The sequence below is a fragment of the Sciurus vulgaris genome (assembly GCF_902686455.1).
Source record: "Sciurus vulgaris genome assembly, chromosome: 16".
NCBI lineage: Eukaryota > Metazoa > Chordata > Mammalia > Rodentia > Sciuridae > Sciurus > Sciurus vulgaris.
In genome coordinates, this window is record NC_136477.1 from 31423304 (window position 1) to 31444794 (window position 21491).

At 36.3% G+C, this 21491-nt stretch overlaps 1 protein-coding gene across 39 annotated transcripts in view; it reads left to right on the forward strand.

Annotated features, from left to right (window-relative positions):
* CLASP2 (cytoplasmic linker associated protein 2) overlaps positions 1 to 21491 on the forward strand; it is a 196918-nt gene that overhangs the window by 166994 nt on the left and 8433 nt on the right. For 38 of the 39 annotated variants that reach the window (XM_079114191.1, XM_079114185.1, XM_079114222.1 and 35 more), the window contains 4 exons: positions 65 to 293; positions 8814 to 9007; positions 9711 to 9839; positions 11359 to 11565. In XM_079114191.1, coding sequence (XP_078970317.1) covers positions 65 to 293; positions 8814 to 9007; positions 9711 to 9839; positions 11359 to 11565 — 759 coding nt within the window. Of the gene's footprint in view, positions 1 to 64; positions 294 to 8813; positions 9008 to 9710; positions 9840 to 11358; positions 11566 to 21491 lie in introns of those variants that run through there. The other variant, XM_079114217.1, reaches the window with a different exon arrangement.

The following is a 21491-nucleotide window of genomic DNA, read 5'->3' on the forward strand; positions in this document are numbered from 1 at the left end:
GAGAACGTTACAGAGATATATTAAAATAAGTCAATTTACTGTGCCTTCCCCTTCCTATCAATAGATGTGTGGTGGTCCTGGGATGTCAGACCCAAGAGCAGGAGGTGATGCTACTGACTCAAGCCAAACAACTCTTGATAATAAAGCTTCGTTGCTCCACCCGATGCCTGTTCACTCCTCTCCACGCTCTCGAGACTATAATCCCTATAACTATTCAGATAGCATCAGTCCCTTCAACAAGTCTGCCCTCAAGGAAGCCATGTTTGATGATGACGCTGACCAGTTTCCTGATGGTATGTTCTGGGTCATGCTGCTACTACACTGTGTTTTTGGAGGGAGTTACAATAAAAGATTCAGCCCTCCAAATCTTTTATTGTAACTCCCTAAAATGTAAGGATCTTTGGAATGAAAATGTTTTCTCCCATCTTTTAGGAGCTCATTCCTAGTTTGATAGTTTTCTTCCCCAGAATGAGAAATAGGGTTATCATCATCAAGAAAATCATAATAGGGCTGAGGATAAAGCTCAATTGGTAGAGTGCTTGCCTTGCAAGCACAAGGCCCTGGGTTCAATCCCCAGCACAGCAATAATAATAATAATATCCTCCTAGAAACAATTCAAACTAATTGTAGCTTATAAATTTAGTTTATCTCTATTCACAGTTTATTCAGTCATCAATTTTTATACCACAAACAAACCTTTTGACAAAACCTTTTGAGGAACTACTCATTCTTTATAATGACCCTCTAAGTGTAAATAAAATTTTATTAAGAAGAAACATTTAAGGACCAAATATAGGAAAAACTGTCAATTCTAGTGAAGTAAGGTGAAGTGGCCTTAGGTCTAAGTTCTGACGCTAGCTAAGCTGCATTACCTGGTAAGATGGTCGACCCTCTTAAGTCTCCGTTTTCACCTCTAGGAAACTTAATAATAAGGAATTATATTTTTTCTCCCTGAATTATATAATCAATTCATTTTTTAATGATTCCAGCAATATATAACTGTATGTAGACTTCAACTTGATAATCTCCCACTCAGCATTATTCCATGAGTCTCCATTTAAGTAGTTCATTTTTCTTATTCCCATAGTATTCCTGTCAGTGAATATATTTTTGCATAAACTTTTTAATTATCATTATACAAGTAATTCACACCTAAGAGATTTATAAACATGGAGTTGTTTAATTAAGGGATATGTGAATTTAAAGTTTGGCCAGTTTAAACAGTGTTGATTTCCTCACCAACACAGAATGTTTGAATGTTTTTAATTTTTTATGATTGTGTTGGATACGAAATAGGCCATCCTAATGTGTTTCTTTGATTATTAAGTAGATTGAGAAATTAGAAAAAAATTTTTGATTTTTGTAATTTTGATGAATGGACATGAGGTTGAGCAATCGTTTTAAGTCTAAATTGTATATGGATGTATAAAATTGCCACATTCATGGATTTTGATGTGTTTTAATCTAATTGTCACAAATATTTGACTGTGTTACTGAGGTTTAGTCATGACATCAGTATAACAGTAGTGAATAAATTGGATCATCAAGAAAGTATCTGTGGAACACTATGTAGTAGCAACAGCCTGGTGAATTCAGACTTAGCTTCAGCAGCTTTACATCATTTAAAAATTTTTGATGCACATGGGTCACAAAGTGGCAGACTGAATTGGGCCCATTGACATTTCTTGGATCAACTGCACAATGTATGTATTTTTTTTTATTTTAAAATAATTATTTTAAGAAAAAATTTTTTAAGTGGGAATTGAACCCAGGGGAACTCTACCACTGAGCTGCATCCCCTGTATTTTATAGTTTTTATTCTGAGGCTGGCTTCAAACTTGGAATCCTCCTACTTCAGCCTCCAAGTCCCTGGGCTTATAGGCATATACCACCATGCTTTGCTTGTCTGTCTGTCATATCCATGAAACCATTGCCAAATCTGATGTTGTGAAGCATTTGCCATTTTTCTTCTAAGAGTGTTATTCTTTTTGGTCTTAGATTTAGGTTTTTGATCCATTTTGAGTCAATTTTTGTATTTGTGGTGTGAGGTGAGGTTAAAATTAATTCTTTTTCATGTGGATACCCAGTTTTCCTAGTATCATTTGTTTCAAAGACTGTCCTTTCCTCATTGAATCTACTTAGCATCACTGCCAAAAATCCTTTGACCAGACTGGAATAAAGGTCAGTGGTAGTATGACTGCTTAGCATACAGTTAGATTGACCCTGGGTTCAATCCTTAGCACTGCAAAATAAATAAGCAAACATAGTTTTTTCTAAGTCTAGCTTGGTGCTAGGACTCAGGAAGAGGTGTTGAATTTTATAAAACACTTTTTCTGCAGAAATCAAAATCATATGGGTTTTTCCCTTTGATTAATGTGTGTACATTAATCGATTTTTGTATGTTAAACCATTCTTTTTTTTAAATATTTTTAATTGTAGATGGACAAAATACCTTTATTTTATTTATATGCAGTGCTGAGGATCAAACCCAGTGCCTCACACATGCTAGGCAAGTGCTTTACAACTTAACCACAACCCCAACCCCTGTTAAACCATTCTTATATTCCAAGAATAAATCCCACTTGACCATAATCCTTTTAATACGTTGCTTAATTCAGTTAGCTACTATTTTGTTGAGGATTTTTTATGAATGTTCATAAGGAATATTAAATGGTCTGCAAATTCCTTTTCTTAAAGAGTGTCTTTGGCTTCAGTGTCAGGGTGATACTGTTCTCATAGAATGAATTAGAAAATGTTCCTTTTTCTTCAATTTTTTGAAAAAGTTTGAAAAGGATTAGTAGTGACTAAATGTTTGGTAGAATTTTCACCAGTGAAGCCCTTAGGTCTAGGACTTAATTTTGTCAGTAGAGTTTTGATTGTTGATTCAGTGTCTTTATAGTTAAATAAGTTTGTTCAGATTTTCTCTTTCTTTGTGATTTCAGCTTGGAGGGTTCTATGTTTCTAGGAATTTGTCCTTTTCATCTCAGATACTGAATTTGTTGGCATACAGTTGTGCACAGTGCTCTATTAAAATTGTTTTTATTTCTATAGAATCATAAGTAATATCTCCACTTTCATATCTGATTTCAGAAATTTGAAAGACTTCTCTTTTCATCTTAGTCCATCAAGCGAAAGGCTTACCAATTTTAATCTTTTCAAAGAAACAGTTTTTTTTATTTCATTGACTTTTGTTTTTCTACTCTATATTTTGTTTATCTCTAATCTTTATTATTTCATTCTACTAACTTTAGGTTTAGTTTGTTCTTCTTTACCTCGCTCTTTAAGTTTAAAGTTAGTTTTTTAATTTGAGATCTTTATTGTTTTGTTTAGTGTGGTTTGGTACCGGGCATTGAATGCAGAGGCATTTACCTTTGAGCCATATCATCCCTATCCTTTTATATTTTGAGACAAGTTCTCAGTAAGTTGCTTACAATCTTGTTAAGTTACCCAGGCTGGCCTCAAATTTGGTGATCCTCTTGGCACAGCCTCCCAAGTCTCTGGGATTACAGGCATGCACTACTGAACCTAGCTCTTATTTTTTCTTGTTTTTTCTTGTAAATGGACACAATATCTTTATTTTATTTGTTCATTTTATGTGGTGCTAAGGATCAAACCCAGTGCTTCACACGTGGTAAGCAAGCTCTCTACCATTGAACTACAACCCTAGCCTCCAGCTCTTGTTTTTTAATGTAGGCATTTATAGGTGTATATTTCCACCTTGGCACTGTTTTCATGGTCTCCCATAAGTTTTGGTACCTTGTGTTTTTGTTTTTTAATTGTCTCTAAGTATGGTTAGAGTTTCCTTTGTGATTTCTTAAATTCCACAAAGTTGTGAATTTTCCAGTTTTACTTTTGTCATTGATTTCTGACTTTATGGTGTGGTGAGAGAAGATACTTTCTATGATGTCATCTGCCTTTTAGAATCTGTTGAGACTTAACTTATAGTTAACATATGGATTATCCTGGGAAATACCTTGTGTGTGCTTGAGATCAGTATGTATACTCTTGTTGGTTAGTGTTATGTATTTATCTGTTAGATCTAGTTGGTTTATTGTGTTGTTTAAATCCTGTTTCCTTATCCATTATTGAGAATGAGAATCCAGTAGTGAGAGTTCCGCTTATTATTATGGAACTCTTTCTCCCTTTAATTCTATCAGTTTTTGCTTCATATATTTGCTCTACTTTCCTATTTCTTTATATGTCTTATGATTTTCTAATGTCAAAAACTGTTCATATGAATCTAATGGGTAACTCTAGAAATCAAGTTCTTCCCTAACCTAGGGTTTGCTGTCTTTGTTGCTTTTATTAATATGTTTTTGTTTTTGTTTTATTGATTATTTTATGTTGTCTCTAGGTCAAGAATTAGCCTGAGGTATAAACTTAAGATCTTTTCTGAGTCCAAGCCTTTCCGTGAGCATACTAGGTCACTTTTTAATTTTTTCTTTATGTACAGTTGTTTTCTTTCATTATCCTTTTCTTTAATATTTGACTCCCAAAAAGTGAAAAAAGAGGAAAATGAGTGAAGATGGAAAAGAGTGCCAGTCCTCTAAGTTCTCTGAAAGTCACTTCAGCCATATGGGTGAGGGGCTTACAATAATGGGAAGACGTGCAACAGTAGCGGCTGTCCACCTCTTTGTCTTCACCCCTGTGATCTTTAACAGCAGTGATGAGAGCACAGAGCATCACTGTTTGGAGGACAAGATCCTTTCAGCCTACCCCTTCCTTCTACAATCTGTTCACAAAATGCTCCACAAGTGCTTGCTAGGGAACTGGGAGTGGAGGATGGGTTGTTGCTACTGTGTGAAGAGTTGGAATTAATCAAACTTAAACACACTTTACCATCCAAACCATTAATGGAAGTCGAAAGCCTTCAAAATAGGTAAATCAAATACAGTACCATTGCAATTGTTTACTAAGTGAAAAGACAGATTGCAGGTACTTCCTGTTCCACCGTCTTTCCAGATTCCCTCACTATAGTATCTTACAGCTCAAGGATCCAGTTCAGAATCACACATTGCTTTCAGTCATCATGTTTCTATTCTCCAGCGTTCAATCTTTCCTTGGCTCTCATGACCAAGGCACATCTGAAGGTCAGAAACCAGTTATTTTGTAGCATTTCATTCAGCTTAAATATGTCTAATGTTTTCTTGTTGGTGGTGGTAGTTTTTTTGGTTTTTGAGTTTTGGGGTTTTTTTTTGTTTTTTTAGTACAGGGGATTGAACCCAGGGGTGCTTGACCACTGAACTACATCCCCCATTTTTATTTTGAGATAGGGCCTTACTAAATTGCTAAGATTGGCCTTGAATGTGTGATCTTCTTGCCTCAGCCTCTTGATCTGTAGGTTTATAGACATGTGCCACCACACCCACCTATTTTCTCTTATTTAGAATCGGGTTATGCATTCTTGCATCAGTATCATAGATGCAATTGTACATTCTTTTCATTACACCCTACCAAATAACACATAATTTCAGTGTTTCATAAATGGTGATATTAACTTTGTTCACTTGATTACAGTGGTGTTTAAACAGACTTCTTTACTGTGAAGTTAGTTTTTCTCCTTTAATCAAGAGGTTCCTTGCAAGCACAAGGCCCTGGGTTCAATCCCCAGCACCACCAAAAAAATTAATTAATTAATTAATTAATTAATTAATTACAAGATCCCCTCTCAAAAAAAAAAAAAAAAAAGGAGGTGTTTTATCAGGAAATACTCAGTGTAAATATCCCTGTACCTCATTAAATTAAAATTTATTTATTTAAGAATTTTTTGCCTGGCATACATGAGGTCCTTAATTCAATCTCCAGCACCACATGGGGGGGAAAAAAAGAATTTTTGGTGTACATATTGATTACTGTATGTACTTATAGTTTCCTATTGTATTCAGTAGCTTTTAATTTGTAACTATTGTTATTTATTTTTGATGTTCAAATTGCCCTTGATATGAGCAGCAAGACCCCGTTTAAACTAGCTTTTGGTGTTCTTTGTCCAATGTCCCCATCCTTGCATTCTGGCTAATAACATGTTGTATTGTTATTGCCTCAATCCTGGAATCAACCATTTCTCTGAAGATCCATTGTTCCTTTTAATGAAAAACAATGTTTAAAGTCTACTGGATATTAGCTGTACTCTTTGCTAATGGGATATAACTCTTCTCCAAACCTCTCAGTGACCTTACCTAGGGAATATATACTTACATTAACTTAACATCTCTGTTTCTTTGAATATCTGTTAACAGCCCCGTATTTATGTCAGTAGCTTCAATTCCATTGTAAGCATATGGTGTTAATTCTAGTTTCCTTCTTTTCCATACTGCTAACCCCTTTTTCTGACAGGAAAAAACCTAGCTTCCATTATCTTTAATATATTTACTTGTTTGGTCAATCCTCCTGTATGTACCCAGTCTTCATCTCCACTACCACCTCCTTACTTGCACAGATGAACACCTCATCCTACTGGCCTCTGCCATTCTACCCTCACCCAAAGCCATGGATGCCATTGTCATTACAGTTGGGCTCCAACAGCTCACACCCAATTGCCACTCCATGTGCACAAGCTGCTTTTCTACTTGGGCTTTGAAAACCCATACTCTCCCTCTTTTCTTCCTTACTCGACTCAGAAATCTGTGACCCCATTCCTGGTTATTTGTAACTCTGATGAATGAAAAGATACCTTCATTTGTTTTTCTTTGTATTTCCTTGATCACCAGTGAAGTTGAGGAATCATATTTTTACCAACTTCTCCTGTCAAGACACTATATCACAAACATTACAGAGCCAAATTTATGATACCTCAGTAAGATCACCTGCCCCCTTATTTGTCTAATTTTCTTCTCTGTTTCTAAAGATCATGTTTTCCTTTTGTTGAAAAACTTCTTTGGAAACTATATAACTGAAACATTAACTAGGTAGAGTCTTTTTTATCTCAAGAACATTATTACAGTATAATGCTTGACTAACTTTTGAAACATAAGCCACCGTTTTAAGTTCCATAAACACCTTCTAAAGATGGATAAGCCCTCAGTTAAACCATGATAGTAATTGTTCCAAGCTTCATAGAGCTCATGTCTTCATTTATTGTATATTTTCATTTCATTCACAAAAATACTACCAGAATTCTAGATGTTCCAATATCTGTCAGAAGGACCCATGTAAAATTAATAAAATTATGTTTACTGTAGTTCAGACCTAAGTTTTAATCATGACCCCAAGAGGTGGATGATATTTTCCCATTTTACTAATATGAAATCAACCTCAGCAATAAATAAGTACATGTCCCAGCCATACTAGAGGGTAAGAGGCAGAGGTTTGGTGAACCACAAAACCTTTGTTCTTTGCCCTTGACCCCAGTGCCCTACTGTGTCAGAAAAGGAAAAATTTAGTATCTTTTTTTATACCTTTATTTTATTTATTTATTTTTTATGTGGTTCTGAGGGTCGAACCCAGTGTCTTACATGTGCTAGGTGAGCGCTCTACCACTGAGATATATAACCCAGCCCCAAAAATTAGTATCTTAAAGTTATCACATTTGTGTGATATAAATAGTTCAGTTTGATAACAAATAACTTCTTGGTTTCTCTAGTGTAAATTATTTTCTTTTCAGTCATCTGTTTAGTAATTTCTAAAGATCTGCTTAGAGCAATTATAAACTTATTTTCATGGAAAAGTCTTCCTTTGAAAAGTATTCTCTTGTGAATTGCATTGACGATCCTCTGACACCTGTGAGAGTTTGATAGACTTTCTAGGGTGATTTTTATAGGATTTATGGATATGTTTATCTTGGTGCAGTAGTTCTTGTTAAGTCAGCAGTATTGTAATAATGGTGTGCAGCATGCTTTGTGGTGGATTTATTCCAGAGGAGTTAGGAAAGAAAAGTGAGTCTGAGGCATAAGCTCAGGCCACTGCCTGGGTCCTCCAGTGTCTTGTTTGTCAAAAGAATTCAGGAGGAATTCTGGTACTTTGCAGTGTTCTAGTGCAACCTTCAGATTTTCCTAAAAAATGCTTCAAAGCACTATTTTGATTACTGTCTTTGAAAAATAAGCAGTAAGTGTCCTTTAACACTCACAATCCATGAGTTCATACTTAAGCAAAAGCAAATCAAAACTCCTAGGTAATCACTGGGTTCAACTCTTCACTTTGAAACTAAAAGATAAGTATATTAAGCATTTATTCTATCTTTTCTAGCAAACTGTATTTCAGTGTAATCAAAATAGCTCTAGTTAATGAAGTTACTCTCTATGGAGGAATTCTGGTCCGTGGAAGGAATATTGTGATTAGATGATTACCATTTTTAACTCTCAATCTGGTCATTGATTGAGCAACAATCAGTGTGCAAAACCATTTAATTAGAAGGTTAATGTTGATGGGGGGGGCACTTTAAAATGATGGGATCAGGTTGTCACCACTTAAATCCAGTGATGGTTATTAGCATCACTGAAAGTGAAATATAGAGACATAAAGAGCCTCTTGATCTGACAGTGTAGACTTGCATACTGAAATACATCAGGAGGAAGAGACATGTTTGGATTTACTTCAGGAAAAAGGAGGGGAGAAAGAAATAAGAATAGTAAAATCTTGTAATTATTAAATCTGGGTAATGGGTATATGGGAGTTCATTACACTATTGAGTGTTTTTATTATAAAAAGTGTTTAAATAACACTGGTGTTTGGGGAATGAAAATTTTGAAAAGAAAATTAATGTCTTTTCTACAAACCAACCTTGATCATGTCTGGATTTCATGTTATAAAATTGTCATTCCCATACTTGTGAAAACGATCTATTAAAAAAAAAAATTAATATTGTGTCCCTTTGACAGATCTTTCCCTAGACCATTCTGACCTAGTTGCCGAGTTGTTGAAGGAGCTGTCCAACCATAATGAACGTGTAGAAGAAAGAAAAATTGCCCTCTATGAACTCATGAAACTAACACAGGAAGAATCTTTCAGTGTTTGGGATGAACACTTCAAAACAATATTGCTTTTATTGCTTGAAACCCTTGGTGATAAAGAGGTAAACGGCAGAATACATAAACCTGCTCTCTGTCCTTCCTGTCTCTTTCAGATTGTCTATTAATCAGGTACTACCCATGTTCAGAAATTGGGAAAATGAGTCTATTCTGCTGCCATTCTCTGTATAAAACTTTCAACATAAATTACTTTTTATTCTAAACCAGAGCTCAACAGTTTTGAGCAGGTGACAACAATAAAAATGAAAGATTACAGAATGAATTCTTATTTTGCAAATATGAATTAGTCATTCAGAATTAAAATATCCTGTTAATAGTCACATCGTAGTTGTTTCTTGACTTTTTTTTAACAAATATAAAAAGTGTGATATGAATTTTCAATTATAGATTCTAAAATGATGTAAAATCCTTACATACTTCATAGAGTTGTCTACAGTTTCCATTTCCCCAAAATTAAGGTGCTAAAGTTGTAGAAATTGAAAGTGTTTCCAGTTGTAGTGGCTCATGCCTATAATCCCAGCAACTCAAGAGGCTGAGGCTCACTAGTTCAAGGACAGCCTCAGCAATTAGTGAGGCCCTTAGCAACCTAGTAAGAACCTGTCTCTAAATAAAACATTTAAAAACGGCTGGGGATGTGGCTCAGTGGTAAAGTGCCCCTGGGATCAATCCCCAGTACAAAAAATAAAGGTTGAAAATTGTCTGTCATTATCACATAAAATATTAAAAACATTATATGTTTCTTCATAGCCTACAATCAGGGCTTTGGCATTAAAGGTTTTAAGAGAAATCTTAAGGCATCAACCAGCAAGATTTAAAAACTATGCAGAACTGACTGTCATGAAAACATTGGAAGCACACAAAGATCCTCATAAAGAAGTAAGTTATGGGCTGGGATAGTGGCTCAGTGGTAGAGAACTTGACTAGCATATGTGAGGCACTTGGTTCAGTCCTCAGAAATAAATAAAGGTATTGTGTCCATCTGTAACGAAAAATATATGCATGTATAAAAAGAAGTTATCAGACAAATTATTATTTTCTCATTTTATTGCATAAACCATCTAAGCATTGTATTAAAAGCATCCTTATTAATCATTTGCTTTCTATATTCAAAGTAATACATAATTAAGATACAGGCATATAGACTGGAGATACAAGTCAGTGGTTGAATGTTTGCCCAGCATGTGCAATTGTCTAGGTTCAGTCCCCAGCACTGGGGGAAGATGGAAGCATATATGCTTTTCTGTTACATGAATTATGGTAATATTATGGCCTTTTCACCTAAAATAGGACTACTCTAGAAAATACTTTATTTGATTTCGTTTTTAAGGCTAATGAATCAAAGCTAAATGCAAGAGTTAAAACTATAAAACACTCAGAAGAAAGTGAAGGTCTAAATTTTTGTTACATTGGATTAGGCAGTAGTTTCTAAATATAATGCCAAAAGCAGAAGAAACTAATGGAAAAAAACAGGTCAATTGGATTTTATCAAAATTAAATTTTTAGTGCTTCAAAAAACTTATCAGGCCAGGTGTGGTGGTGCATGCCTGTAATCCCAGCGGCTAGGGAGGCTGAGACAGGAAGACTGAGAGTTCAAAACCAGCCTCAGCAGCTTAGGCACTTAGCAACGCAGCAAGACCCTGTCTCTAAATAAAATATTAAAAAGGTCTGGGAATGTGGCTCAGTGGTTAAGCACTGCGTAGTTCAATCCCCAGTACCAAAACAAAGAAACCCACTGTCAGGAAAATGAAAAGGCAGTGTACAGAATGGGAGAAATTTTTTGCAGACCATGTATCTGATAAGGGACAAGTTGTAATGTATAAAGTACTTCTAGAACTCAACAGTGAAAAGAAATCAACAATTAAGGTTACCAAATAATAAGTAGGACCTCACTGTGGCTATTGGAGGGAACATCATTCACATTGCAGTCTAGGTAAATAGAACCTCCACACCTTAGCAAAACTAGTATAGTTTAAAAACTACTTTAACCAGGCATGGTGGTACACACCTGTAGTTCCAGCGGCTCAGAAGGCTGAGGTGGGAGGATCACCAGACCAGCCTGGGCAATATAACATAGACTCTTTCTCAAAAAAAATAAATAACTAATTAGCACTGCTTTAACCAAGAGTAAAAGAACACAGAAGAAGGGAGAATGGTGAAATAAAGCCCCATGCATTCGTCATCTAGCTTCAAAAGTTATTGCCATCTGCTAATTTGTTTATCTTTATTCTCACTTATTTTTTTCACTTAGTATTACTAACTTAGTATTACTCACTTAGTATTTTCAGAGTGAACCTCAAATTTCATGTCATAGTAAATATTCCTAAAGTTTATAATTTTAGTACGTATTATAAGATTTTAAAAATTACTTCCTGGCTTAATTTCCTATTTGTTTTAGGTGGTGAGATCTGCTGAGGAAGCTGCATCAGTATTGGCTACTTCCATTAGTCCAGAGCAGTGCATCAAAGTACTTTGTCCTATCATCCAAACTGCAGATTACCCAATTAATCTGGCTGCAATCAAAATGCAAACAAAAGTGATAGAAAGAGTATCCAAGGAAACTCTTAATCTGCTTTTGCCAGAGATAATGCCAGGCTTAATACAGGTAAGCAACAAAGCTTGAAAGAATAAGCTATGATACATTTGTAATTCAGCTATTTTAGGTACTTTCCAAGCAGCACTAGTGGCATGACCCAGCCTTCCTGCTGTCTACATTGTTCAGGACAGTATTTCCATAACTAGGGGTGTGGGTGTAAGTGGGTGTATCGTTGTGGTAACATATACATAACATGAAATTCACTGCTCAGCCATTTTTAAGTATATAATTTAATGGCATTAAATACATTCTCAGGTTTGTGTAACCATCAATACTGTCCATATCCAGAACTTCTCCATCATCCCAAAACAAAACACTGTACCCAGTAAGCAATAATATCCCATTCCTCCCTCCCTCTCAGCCCACAGAAATCTCTCTTCTATTTTCTGTCTCTAAAAATTTATCTATTCTAGATTTCTTTATATGTGAAATCATAAATGTTTTTTCCTTTTGTGTCTGGCTTGTTTCATTTAACATGTTTTCAGTTCATTCATGTTATAACATGTATCAGAATTTCCTTTCTTTTTATGGCTGAATAATATACCATTTAGGTACATACTACATTTGTTTTTTGTTTTCTTTTTTTTTTTTTTTTTTTTTTGCCATGCTGGGGATTGAACCCAGGGCCTTGTGCTTGCAAGGCAAGCACTCTACCGACTGAGCTATCTCCCCAGCCCTACATTTGTTTATCTGTCCATCTGTTGATGAATATTTGGGTTGTTTACTGTTTTTTAATTAGTGTAAATATTGCAGTGCACTTCCTTATAATATCTTCTTATACTTACATGTATATATCTAGAAGCAGAGTTTCTAGATGTTACCTGATTTCTCTCCAGCGTAGTTGTACTAATTTAGTCATAGATGTAATCTCTTTTTGTCTGTGTACCCATCCCCATGCATATAAGCATTTAAGCAAAAGTGGGATAATATTTTGTAATGTGCTTTAACTTAGCTATACATTGTGAAGTTTTTTCACCCAATGAATAATGTTCTACAATGTAATTTTAATTGCTGGCTAATATTACATAGGGTATACTAAGAACCATCCTAAACCAGGTGCAGTGGCACACGCCTGTAATCCCTGTGACTCAAAAGGCTGAAGCAGGAGAATCAAGAATTCAAAGCCACCTTCGGCAACTTAGCAAGGCCCTAAGCAACTCGGCAAAACACTGTCTAATAAAATATAAAAAAGGGTTGGGGATGTGGCTCAGTGGCTAAGTGCCCCTGGGTTCAATCCCTAGTACCAAAAAGAAAAGAACGGTCCTAAAGAAAATTAATCATTCATTTCTTTGTACATCTATAATACTGTATTTGTTGCCCTGTCCTAACTTATTACTTACTAAATTGTGAGGTCCTAAAATAAAATTCAAATCTCTTTCTTTTTTATTTATGTTTTGGTACTTAAGCACAGAGCTTATGTAGTATGTATATTTCATAGATATTATGAATGCCAAATAAATTTTACAGGATGAATAACTTTGAATATGAAAATACTAGCAAAGTGTGCTTCTGGCTTTAAGTAATTGTGAATTTCTTATTTCCTCTTATCTGCTTGGTGCAAAAATCTTATAGTGTACATGATTATTGGGAACATTCCTGAAAAAGTACAAGAACTCAAATTAATTTAAATTTCAACTTTTTTTTTTCCGTAAACCATTGAAGTTAGGCTTTACAGGTATTAGGGTAAGAACAAAGAAAGGCAAGAGACAATAACAATACAGTTTCTGAATCTCTCTAAATTTTTTGACCAAAAACATCATCTCACTGAGCACCTAGGATTGTATATAAGAAAACATGAAAACATCTTCAACACAATTAGGGAAAGATACCCCACTGAACCCCAAAATACAAGCAAGCAGGGAGAGCCAGATCACCACCACCAGTAGGTTACTGTCTGGATCCTATGGTTTAGAAGAGTATAAAGAAAAACCAAAAGTCAACTTTTACGACCTTGGAGCCAGAGAATCACATAAATTCTTGTCCCTACAATAGAGGTCCCCATTCTCAGAATGCTGAGGAAAGGTTGTGGTGGAAGCATGAATTCTACAGGCAAGGAGGATTATGCTGGGGTGGTCTGAATCCTCAGGACTCTTTGAAATACTTTGCAAAAGTAACAGGGTGTGCAATATCCCTGATGAACATAGAAGCAAAAATTCTCAATAAAATTCTGGCAAATCACATACAAAAATATTAAAAAGGTAGCGCACCACAATCAAGTGGTGTTCATCCCAGGGATGCAAGATTGATTCAACATATGGAAATCAATAAAAGTAATTCATCTTATCAATAGACTAAAAGGCAAGAATGATATGATCATCTCAATAGATGCAGAAAAAGTATTTGACAAAATACAGCACCTCTTCATGTTCAAACCACTAGAAAAAGTAGGGATAGTAGGAATATACCTCAACATTGTAAAAGCTATTAATGCTAAGCCCAAGACCAACATCATTCTAAGTGGAAAAAAAATTGAAAGTATTCCCTCTAAAAACTGGAACAAGACAGGGATGCCTTCTTTCAACACTTCTATTCAACATAGTCCTCAAACTCTAGCTAGAGCAGTTAGACAAAAGAAAGTAGAGGGATATGAATAGGAAAAGAAGAACTCAAACTATTACTATTTGCCAATGACATGATTCTATATGTAGAGGATCCAAAAAATTCCACCAGAAAACATCTAGAACTATTTAATGAATTCAGAAAAGTAGCAGGATATAAAATCAGTACCCATAAATCAAATGCATTTCTGTACCATCAGTGATGAATCCACTGCAAGTGAAATTAGGAGAACTGCCCCATTCACAGTAACCTCAAAAAAAAAAAAAAGAAAGAAAAAGAAAAAACCCGGGAATCAGTCTAACAAAATAGGTGAAAGACCTCTACTACAGAACACTAAAGAAAGAAAATTGAAGAAGACTTTAGAAGATGAAAAGATCTACCATGATCTTGGATAGGCAGAATTAATATTGTCAAAATGGCCATACTACCAAAAGTGTTATTCAGATTTAATGCAATTTCTATGAAAATCCCAATGACATTCTTCAGAGAACTAGAAAAGGCAATCATGAAATTCATTTGAAAAAATGAGACCCAGAATAGCCAAAGCAGTCCTTAGCAAGAAGAGTAAAGCAGGAGGCATCATAATATCAGATCTTAAACTATACTACAGAGCAACAGTAACAAAAACAGCATGGTATTGGTACCAAAATAGACTTGTATACCAATGGTACAGAATAGAACACACAGAGACAAACCCACATAAATACGGTTATCTCATACTAGACAAAGATGCCAGAAACATACGTTGGAGGAAAGATAACCTCTTCAACAAACGTTGCTCGGAAAACTGGAAATGTAGCAAAATGAAATTAAACCTCTATCTATCTTTCACCCTGCCCAAAACTCAACTCAAAGTGGATCAAATAGGCACTGGAACAGAGACCCTGTGCCTAACAGAAGAAAAACTAGGTCCAAATCTTCATCATGTTGACTTAGGACCTGACTTCCTTAACAGGACTCCTAAAGTGCAAGAATTCAGATCAAGAATCAATAAATGGGATTAATTCAAACTAAAAAGCTTCTTCTCGGCAAAGAAAATAATCAAGAACATGAAGAGAGGGCCTACAGATTGGGAGAAGATATTTACCACACTTACCTTAGATAGAGCACTAATCTCCAGGATATATAAAGAACTCAGAAAACACCAAAAAAACGATTAACCCAATCAATAAATGGGCTAAGGAACTGAATAGACACTTCACAGAAGAAACACAATTGATCGACAAACAGGAAAAAATGTTCATTATCTCTAGCAATTAGAGAAATGTAAATCAAAACTAAGATTTCATCTCACTCCAGTCAGAATGGCAATTATCAAGAATACAAGCAGGCTGGGGAGATAGCACAGTTGGTAGAGTGCTTGCCTTGCAAGCACAAGGCCCTGGGTTTGATCCCCAGCACCCTGCCAAAAAAAAAAAAAAAAAGGAATACAAGCAATAGTAAGTGTTGGCAAGGATGTGGGGGAAAAAAGGACTGCTGGTGGGAATACCAATTGATGCAACTGTAATGGAACATGGTGTGAAAATTCCTCAGGAAACTTGGAATGGAACCACCATTTGACCCAGCTGTCCCAAAGGACTTAAAATCAGCATACTGTGACAACAATCACATCACAATCACAATCAATGTTTATAGCAGCTCAGTTCACAATAACTAAACTGTGGAACCAACCTAGATGCCCTTCAGCAGATTCATAGATAAAGAAAATGTGGTACATATATACAATGGAATATTACTCAGCCTCAAAGAAAAATGAAATTGCCTGGGCCCAGTGGCGCACACCTGTAATCCCAGCAGTTAGAGAGGCTGAGGCAGGAGGATCTCAAATTCAGAGCCATCCTCAGCAAAAGCAAAGCACTAAGCAACTCGGTGAGACCCTGTCTCTAAATAAAATACAAAATAGGGCTGGGGATGTGGCTCAGTGGTCGAGTGCCCCTGAGTTCAATCCCTGGTACCCACCTCTAAAACAAGAAGAAGAATGAAATCATGGCATTTGTAGGTAAATGAATGGAGCTGGAAAATATCATGCTAAGCAAAATAAGCTAAATCCAAAAAAACAAAGACTGAATGTTTTCTCTGATAACCCGATACTGAACCATAAGGGCAGAGGAGAAGTGGTAGAAAGAATGAAAGAATTTTGAGGGGGGCAGAAGGGAGTGAGGGGTGGAAAAGGGAGGGGGTGTGGGGATCTGAAGGACAGTGGAATGGAATGGACTTTATTATCCTGTATACATGTATGACTGCACTACCAGTGTGACTGCACCATGTACAGCCAGAGGAATGAGAAGTTGTGCTCCATTTGTGTACAATGTGTCAAAATGCATTCTACCGTCATGTATAACTAATTAGAACAAATTAAAAAATAAAATAGCTGGGTGTGGTAGCACACTCCTATAATCCCGGGTACTCACAGGCTGAGGAAGGAAGATTGCAAGCCTAAGCAATTTACCAAGACCCTGTGTAAAAATAAAAGGACTGGGAATGTAGCTCAGTGATAAGAGTCCTGGGTTCAATCTCCCAGTACCATCAAGGAAAAAAAAAAAAGTGGAAGAGAAAGAGAGGAGAGAGAAGGGAGTGGAAGAGAAAGATGCAGGAGAGGGAGAGAACAAGAATCAAATGAATTTCAATTTAAATGAAAAGAAAGAAATTATCTTCCAGAAAGAGCTCCTCATCTACAAAAATCTCCTTGATATATGACACTCACCAAACTGAGCATCATAGCAATAGTGTGGGAGATGCAGCTTCACAGAAAGGCTGTATTTTTAATACCTTTAGTAAATAGGAAGAGGCAGTTCTATAGCAGTAGTGCTTAAAAAGCTTTTATAGCCCCACTCCAAACCTTAAATAGAAGACTTCGCTTTAAATATAGAATATACAAAATCCCATTTCATTTACATGTAAATGACAAAAGGGTTGTAGGTCATGCCCCGCCCCCGCAAAAAAAAAGTTGCTGGGATTACAAGTATATATCCCTCCCTTTCAAAAAAGAGGAAGAAGTAATGATCTGTAGGGTATCCAGTATACCTGTTTTTCTAGGTACACTAGAAAAATGTAGACACAAACCAAATGAAAACCTAAACCTGAATTTAAGAAAACAAAGGGGTAAATGTAGGAAACAATAAAAGCTAATAAAAAGCATGAATAAGATGAGGTGTGGTAGCACCCACTTGTAATCCCACCAATTTTAGAGGCTGAGGCAGCAGGATCACAAGTTCAAAGCCAGCCTTAACAACTTACTGAGGCCTTTAGCAACCTAGCAATACCCTATAGGAAAATAAAAAATAAAAAGATCCAGCAGTGTGACTCAGTGACATTTCAACATAAGGCTGTATGTGACAAACCCATAGCCAACATCATACTGATTAGGGAAAGACTGAAAGCATTTCCTGTGTAATCAGGAGTAAGACAAGGGTTTCTACTCTCACCACTTAGATCCAATGTAGACCTTGAAATTTTAGTCAGAACATTTGGGCAAGAAAAGAAATAAAAGGAATACAAATAACAGGTGAGGAAGAAATCAAATTATTCCTGTTTACAAATTATATGACTCTATACTTGGAAGATAGAGTCATATATATTCTACCAAAAGACTTAGAACTAATAAATCCAGCAAAGTAGCAGGAAACAAATTCAATATTAAATAATTAGAAAAGCAAGACCATTCACAACAGCCTTAAAAAAAAATAAGATACCTAGGGATAAGAGATAACGAAGGAGATGAAAGACCTTTGCAGCAAAAATTATAAACCAGTGAAGAGAGAAATTGAAGAAACACTAGATGAAAACACCTCCCATGTCATGGATCAGCAGATTTAATGTCATTAAAATGGCCACGTGACCAAAAGTAATCTATAGGTTTAATAAATTCACACCTAAATACCAATATCATTCTTCACAGAACTAGAGAAAAAAAAAAGTCTTAAAATTCATATGGAAGCAATGAAGACCCCAAATAGCCAAAATAGTCCTGAGCAAAACGTACTGCTGGAGGCCAGGAATGATGGCATACACCTGTAGTCCCAGGACTTGGGAAGCTGTGGCAGGATCACAAGTCCAAAGCCAGTCTCAGCAACGTAGTAAGACCCTATCTCAAACTTTAAAATATAAGAAAGTCTAGGGGTGTAGCTCACTGGTAAAGGACCCCTGGGTTCAATCCCTACTTCAAGAAAAAAGAAAAAAAAAATGCTGGAGACATCCCAATACCTAATTTCAAAATATGCAAGAGAGCCATAGCAACAAAAGAGCCCCGTTTTTCTTGGTGTTGATTGCTTTAACACTGAGCTACATTTCCCTGCCCATTTTTAATTATTTATTTTTGTTTGTTTGTTTTGTTTTGTTTTGGTGACAGAGTCCTGCTAAGTTGCTTAGGCTAGCCTTGAACTTGCAATCCTCCTGCTTCAGCCTCTCAAGTTGCTGGGATTATAGGTATATACCATCTTGCCCTGTAGCCATCCAATTTTTGACAAAGATGCCAAAAATATATATTACAGAAAGACTGCCTCTTTAACAAGTGGTGCTGCACAAAAATCAACTCAAAATGGATCAAAGACTTAAATGTAAGACCCAAAACTTTGACACTCCTTCAAGAAGATTTAGGGGAAACTTCAAGACAGGCACAGGCTGCAACTTCCTGAATAGGCCTCCAGTAACTCAGGATATAATAGCCAGAATCAACAAATGGAATGGCATCAAAAGGCTTCTCTACAGCAAAGGAGTCAATAATCAGAGTGATTAGACAGCCTACAGAATGAGAGAAATTCTTTGCCAGCTATTGTTCTGACAAATGATTAATATTAAATCAGAAGAACTCAAAATCTTAACACTGAAAACAACGACCGAATCAGTAAATGAACACATGACCTGAACAGACACTTCTCAAAGGAAGTAAGACTACTCCACAGGTACAGTGGAGCAACAGCCAAGCACATGACCCTGGCCTGAGGAGGCGGCAGGAAGACCATGACGGTTTGCTGTGACACCATGGAATGCAGCAGGGGAAGTGGTGACAAAGCCATAGGGGAGTTAACCATTTATTTTCAGAGCCATTAGAGCAGTTTACTTGTATGCAGATTTGCTGGCATCCCACTAACTGGTATGAACCCTCTGTCTCCATTTAAGTGTGGATCCATGATATCTTGTTCAGAAAATAGAAGAGTTTTACCAACTAAAGCTAATAAGACTCAGGACAGATTTGAACTAGCCTTCCTTACCATTGAAGGGTGTTGCTTGACATGAATTGTATTTGGAATAGTGAATGGTCTTCAAGTAGGATCGAAGAAAACCCAGAACATGACCTGATCCAAACCAAGAAATGTACAGATTTTGAGTATGGTGACTAACTGGGCAATGTGCACTTCAGGCTAATACTCTAGGTTCTCTGGCTATGCTTTGTAGTGCAGTTAGTGTTACTATTGAGAAATGGTGAGGTGCAGAAGATGACCTTGACACAGTACCAGCCAGAACCACAACAGGAGCGTCGTATAAGTACACACGTGGTCTTTGAGAGGTGGCACAAGTTTGTCTGGCCTAACACTTAACAGACTAGAACAACTGGGAACACATAAACATGAAAAGGCCCCTTTCTCTAACAGTCACTCTGAAGATTTTTACTAACTCATGAATGTAGAATACTTAAGTAGTCATCCAGACCAGTCAGTCAGTCAGTTTGGAGTTACTTTCTCTCCTGTCTGTAATTAGTTTGAAAAAAATTGGAGTTTATGATTTGCTTTGATAAACATCAGGACTGGCATTCCTTCTTGCCCATAATGAGTTGAAGCCAAAAACCTTTGGTGACTCACTGAGTTAAATGATTCTCTTCCCCTTTGGAGATCTTGCTCCTGTTTTCTCTCCTTCTCTCTGAACTAGAAAACCAATTAACTCTCAGAATTCAGATCATGCTTTTTGTTAACACTTTATCACTTAATTTGTTTATTTAATGTCCTAAAACTGTAATGTTGCTTTGTGTTTTGATTAAAGGGTGAAAATAGAAAAAAAAGAAGGAAATACATTTCACCCCAGAATGACTCTCATCAAGAATACAAAAAATAATAAATGCTGGTGAGGATGCAGGGAGAAAGGAGCCCTTACACACTGTTGATGGGAATATAAATTTGTATAGCCACTATGGAAATCAGTATGGAGATTTCTCAAAAAAACTAAAATAGGCATGATGGCACATGCCTGTAATTCCAGCAACATGAGATACTGAGGCAAGAGGATTGCAAGTTCAAGGCCAGCCTCAGCAATTTAGTGAGGTCCTAAGCAACTTAGTGAGACCCTGTCTCAAAATAAGTAATAAAAAGGGCTGGGGATTTAGGTTGCTGGCAAAGTGCCCCTGGGTTAAATCCCCAGTACCAAAAAAGAAACACTGAAAATAGAACTGCCATTGATCCAACTACACCACTCCTCAGTACTTAGCCAAAAGAGTTAAAGTCAGCATACTTTAGAGATAGGAACATGCCTGTGTTTATGGTGGCATAATTCACAATAACCAAGTTATGGAATCAGCTAGGTATCTGGCAACAGATGAATGAATAAAAAATATGTGGTATGTATACACAATGGAGAATTATTGAGTCATAAAGAAGTACAAAATCATGTCATTTGCATTGACTGTGTACTGCAACTCAGAGACAATTCTCAAAGACTGGGAGAATATTTGGTTTTTGGCTCTAGGCACTTAAGGAATCTCAGTCAGGTTACTGATTGCTGAGATAACATAGAGATCTCAGTGACTATACACCATGTATAAAAATAACTGAAGTGAGTCAGTGACGTAAGAGCTAAAACTATAAAACTCTTAGGAAAAAACAGGGTTAAATCTTTCTTACTTTAGGTATGGCAGTGGATTCTTAGATTTGACACCCAAAGCATTAATGAAGAGTAGATTGATTGGACTTCATTAAAATTAATAACTTTAGGGCTGGGAATGTAGCTCAGGGGTAGAGTGATGCCTTGTATGCACAGGGCCCTGAGTGTGATGCCCAGCATTGCAATAATATCATCATAGAATAAAGTGGAAAGACAACCCGTAGAGTTGAAGAAAAGATTTTTGCAAATTATGGACTTAATAAGAGTCTGCTATCTAGAATATAAAGAACTGTTCTAACTTAACAAAACAGCAGTTTTTAAATGGACAAAGGACTTGAATAGACATTTCATCAGAGAAGATACACAAATGACCAACAAGCATATCAAAAAATGCTTGTTGCAGAAATGTGCATTGAAGCCATAATAAACCGACCGTAATAAACCGACCTTGGTGGCACATGCCTATAATCCCAGTGGCTTAGGAGGCTGAGATGGGAGGATCATGAGTTCAAAGCCAGCCTCAGCAGTTTAGCAAAGCCCTAAGCAACTTAATGAGATCTTATCTC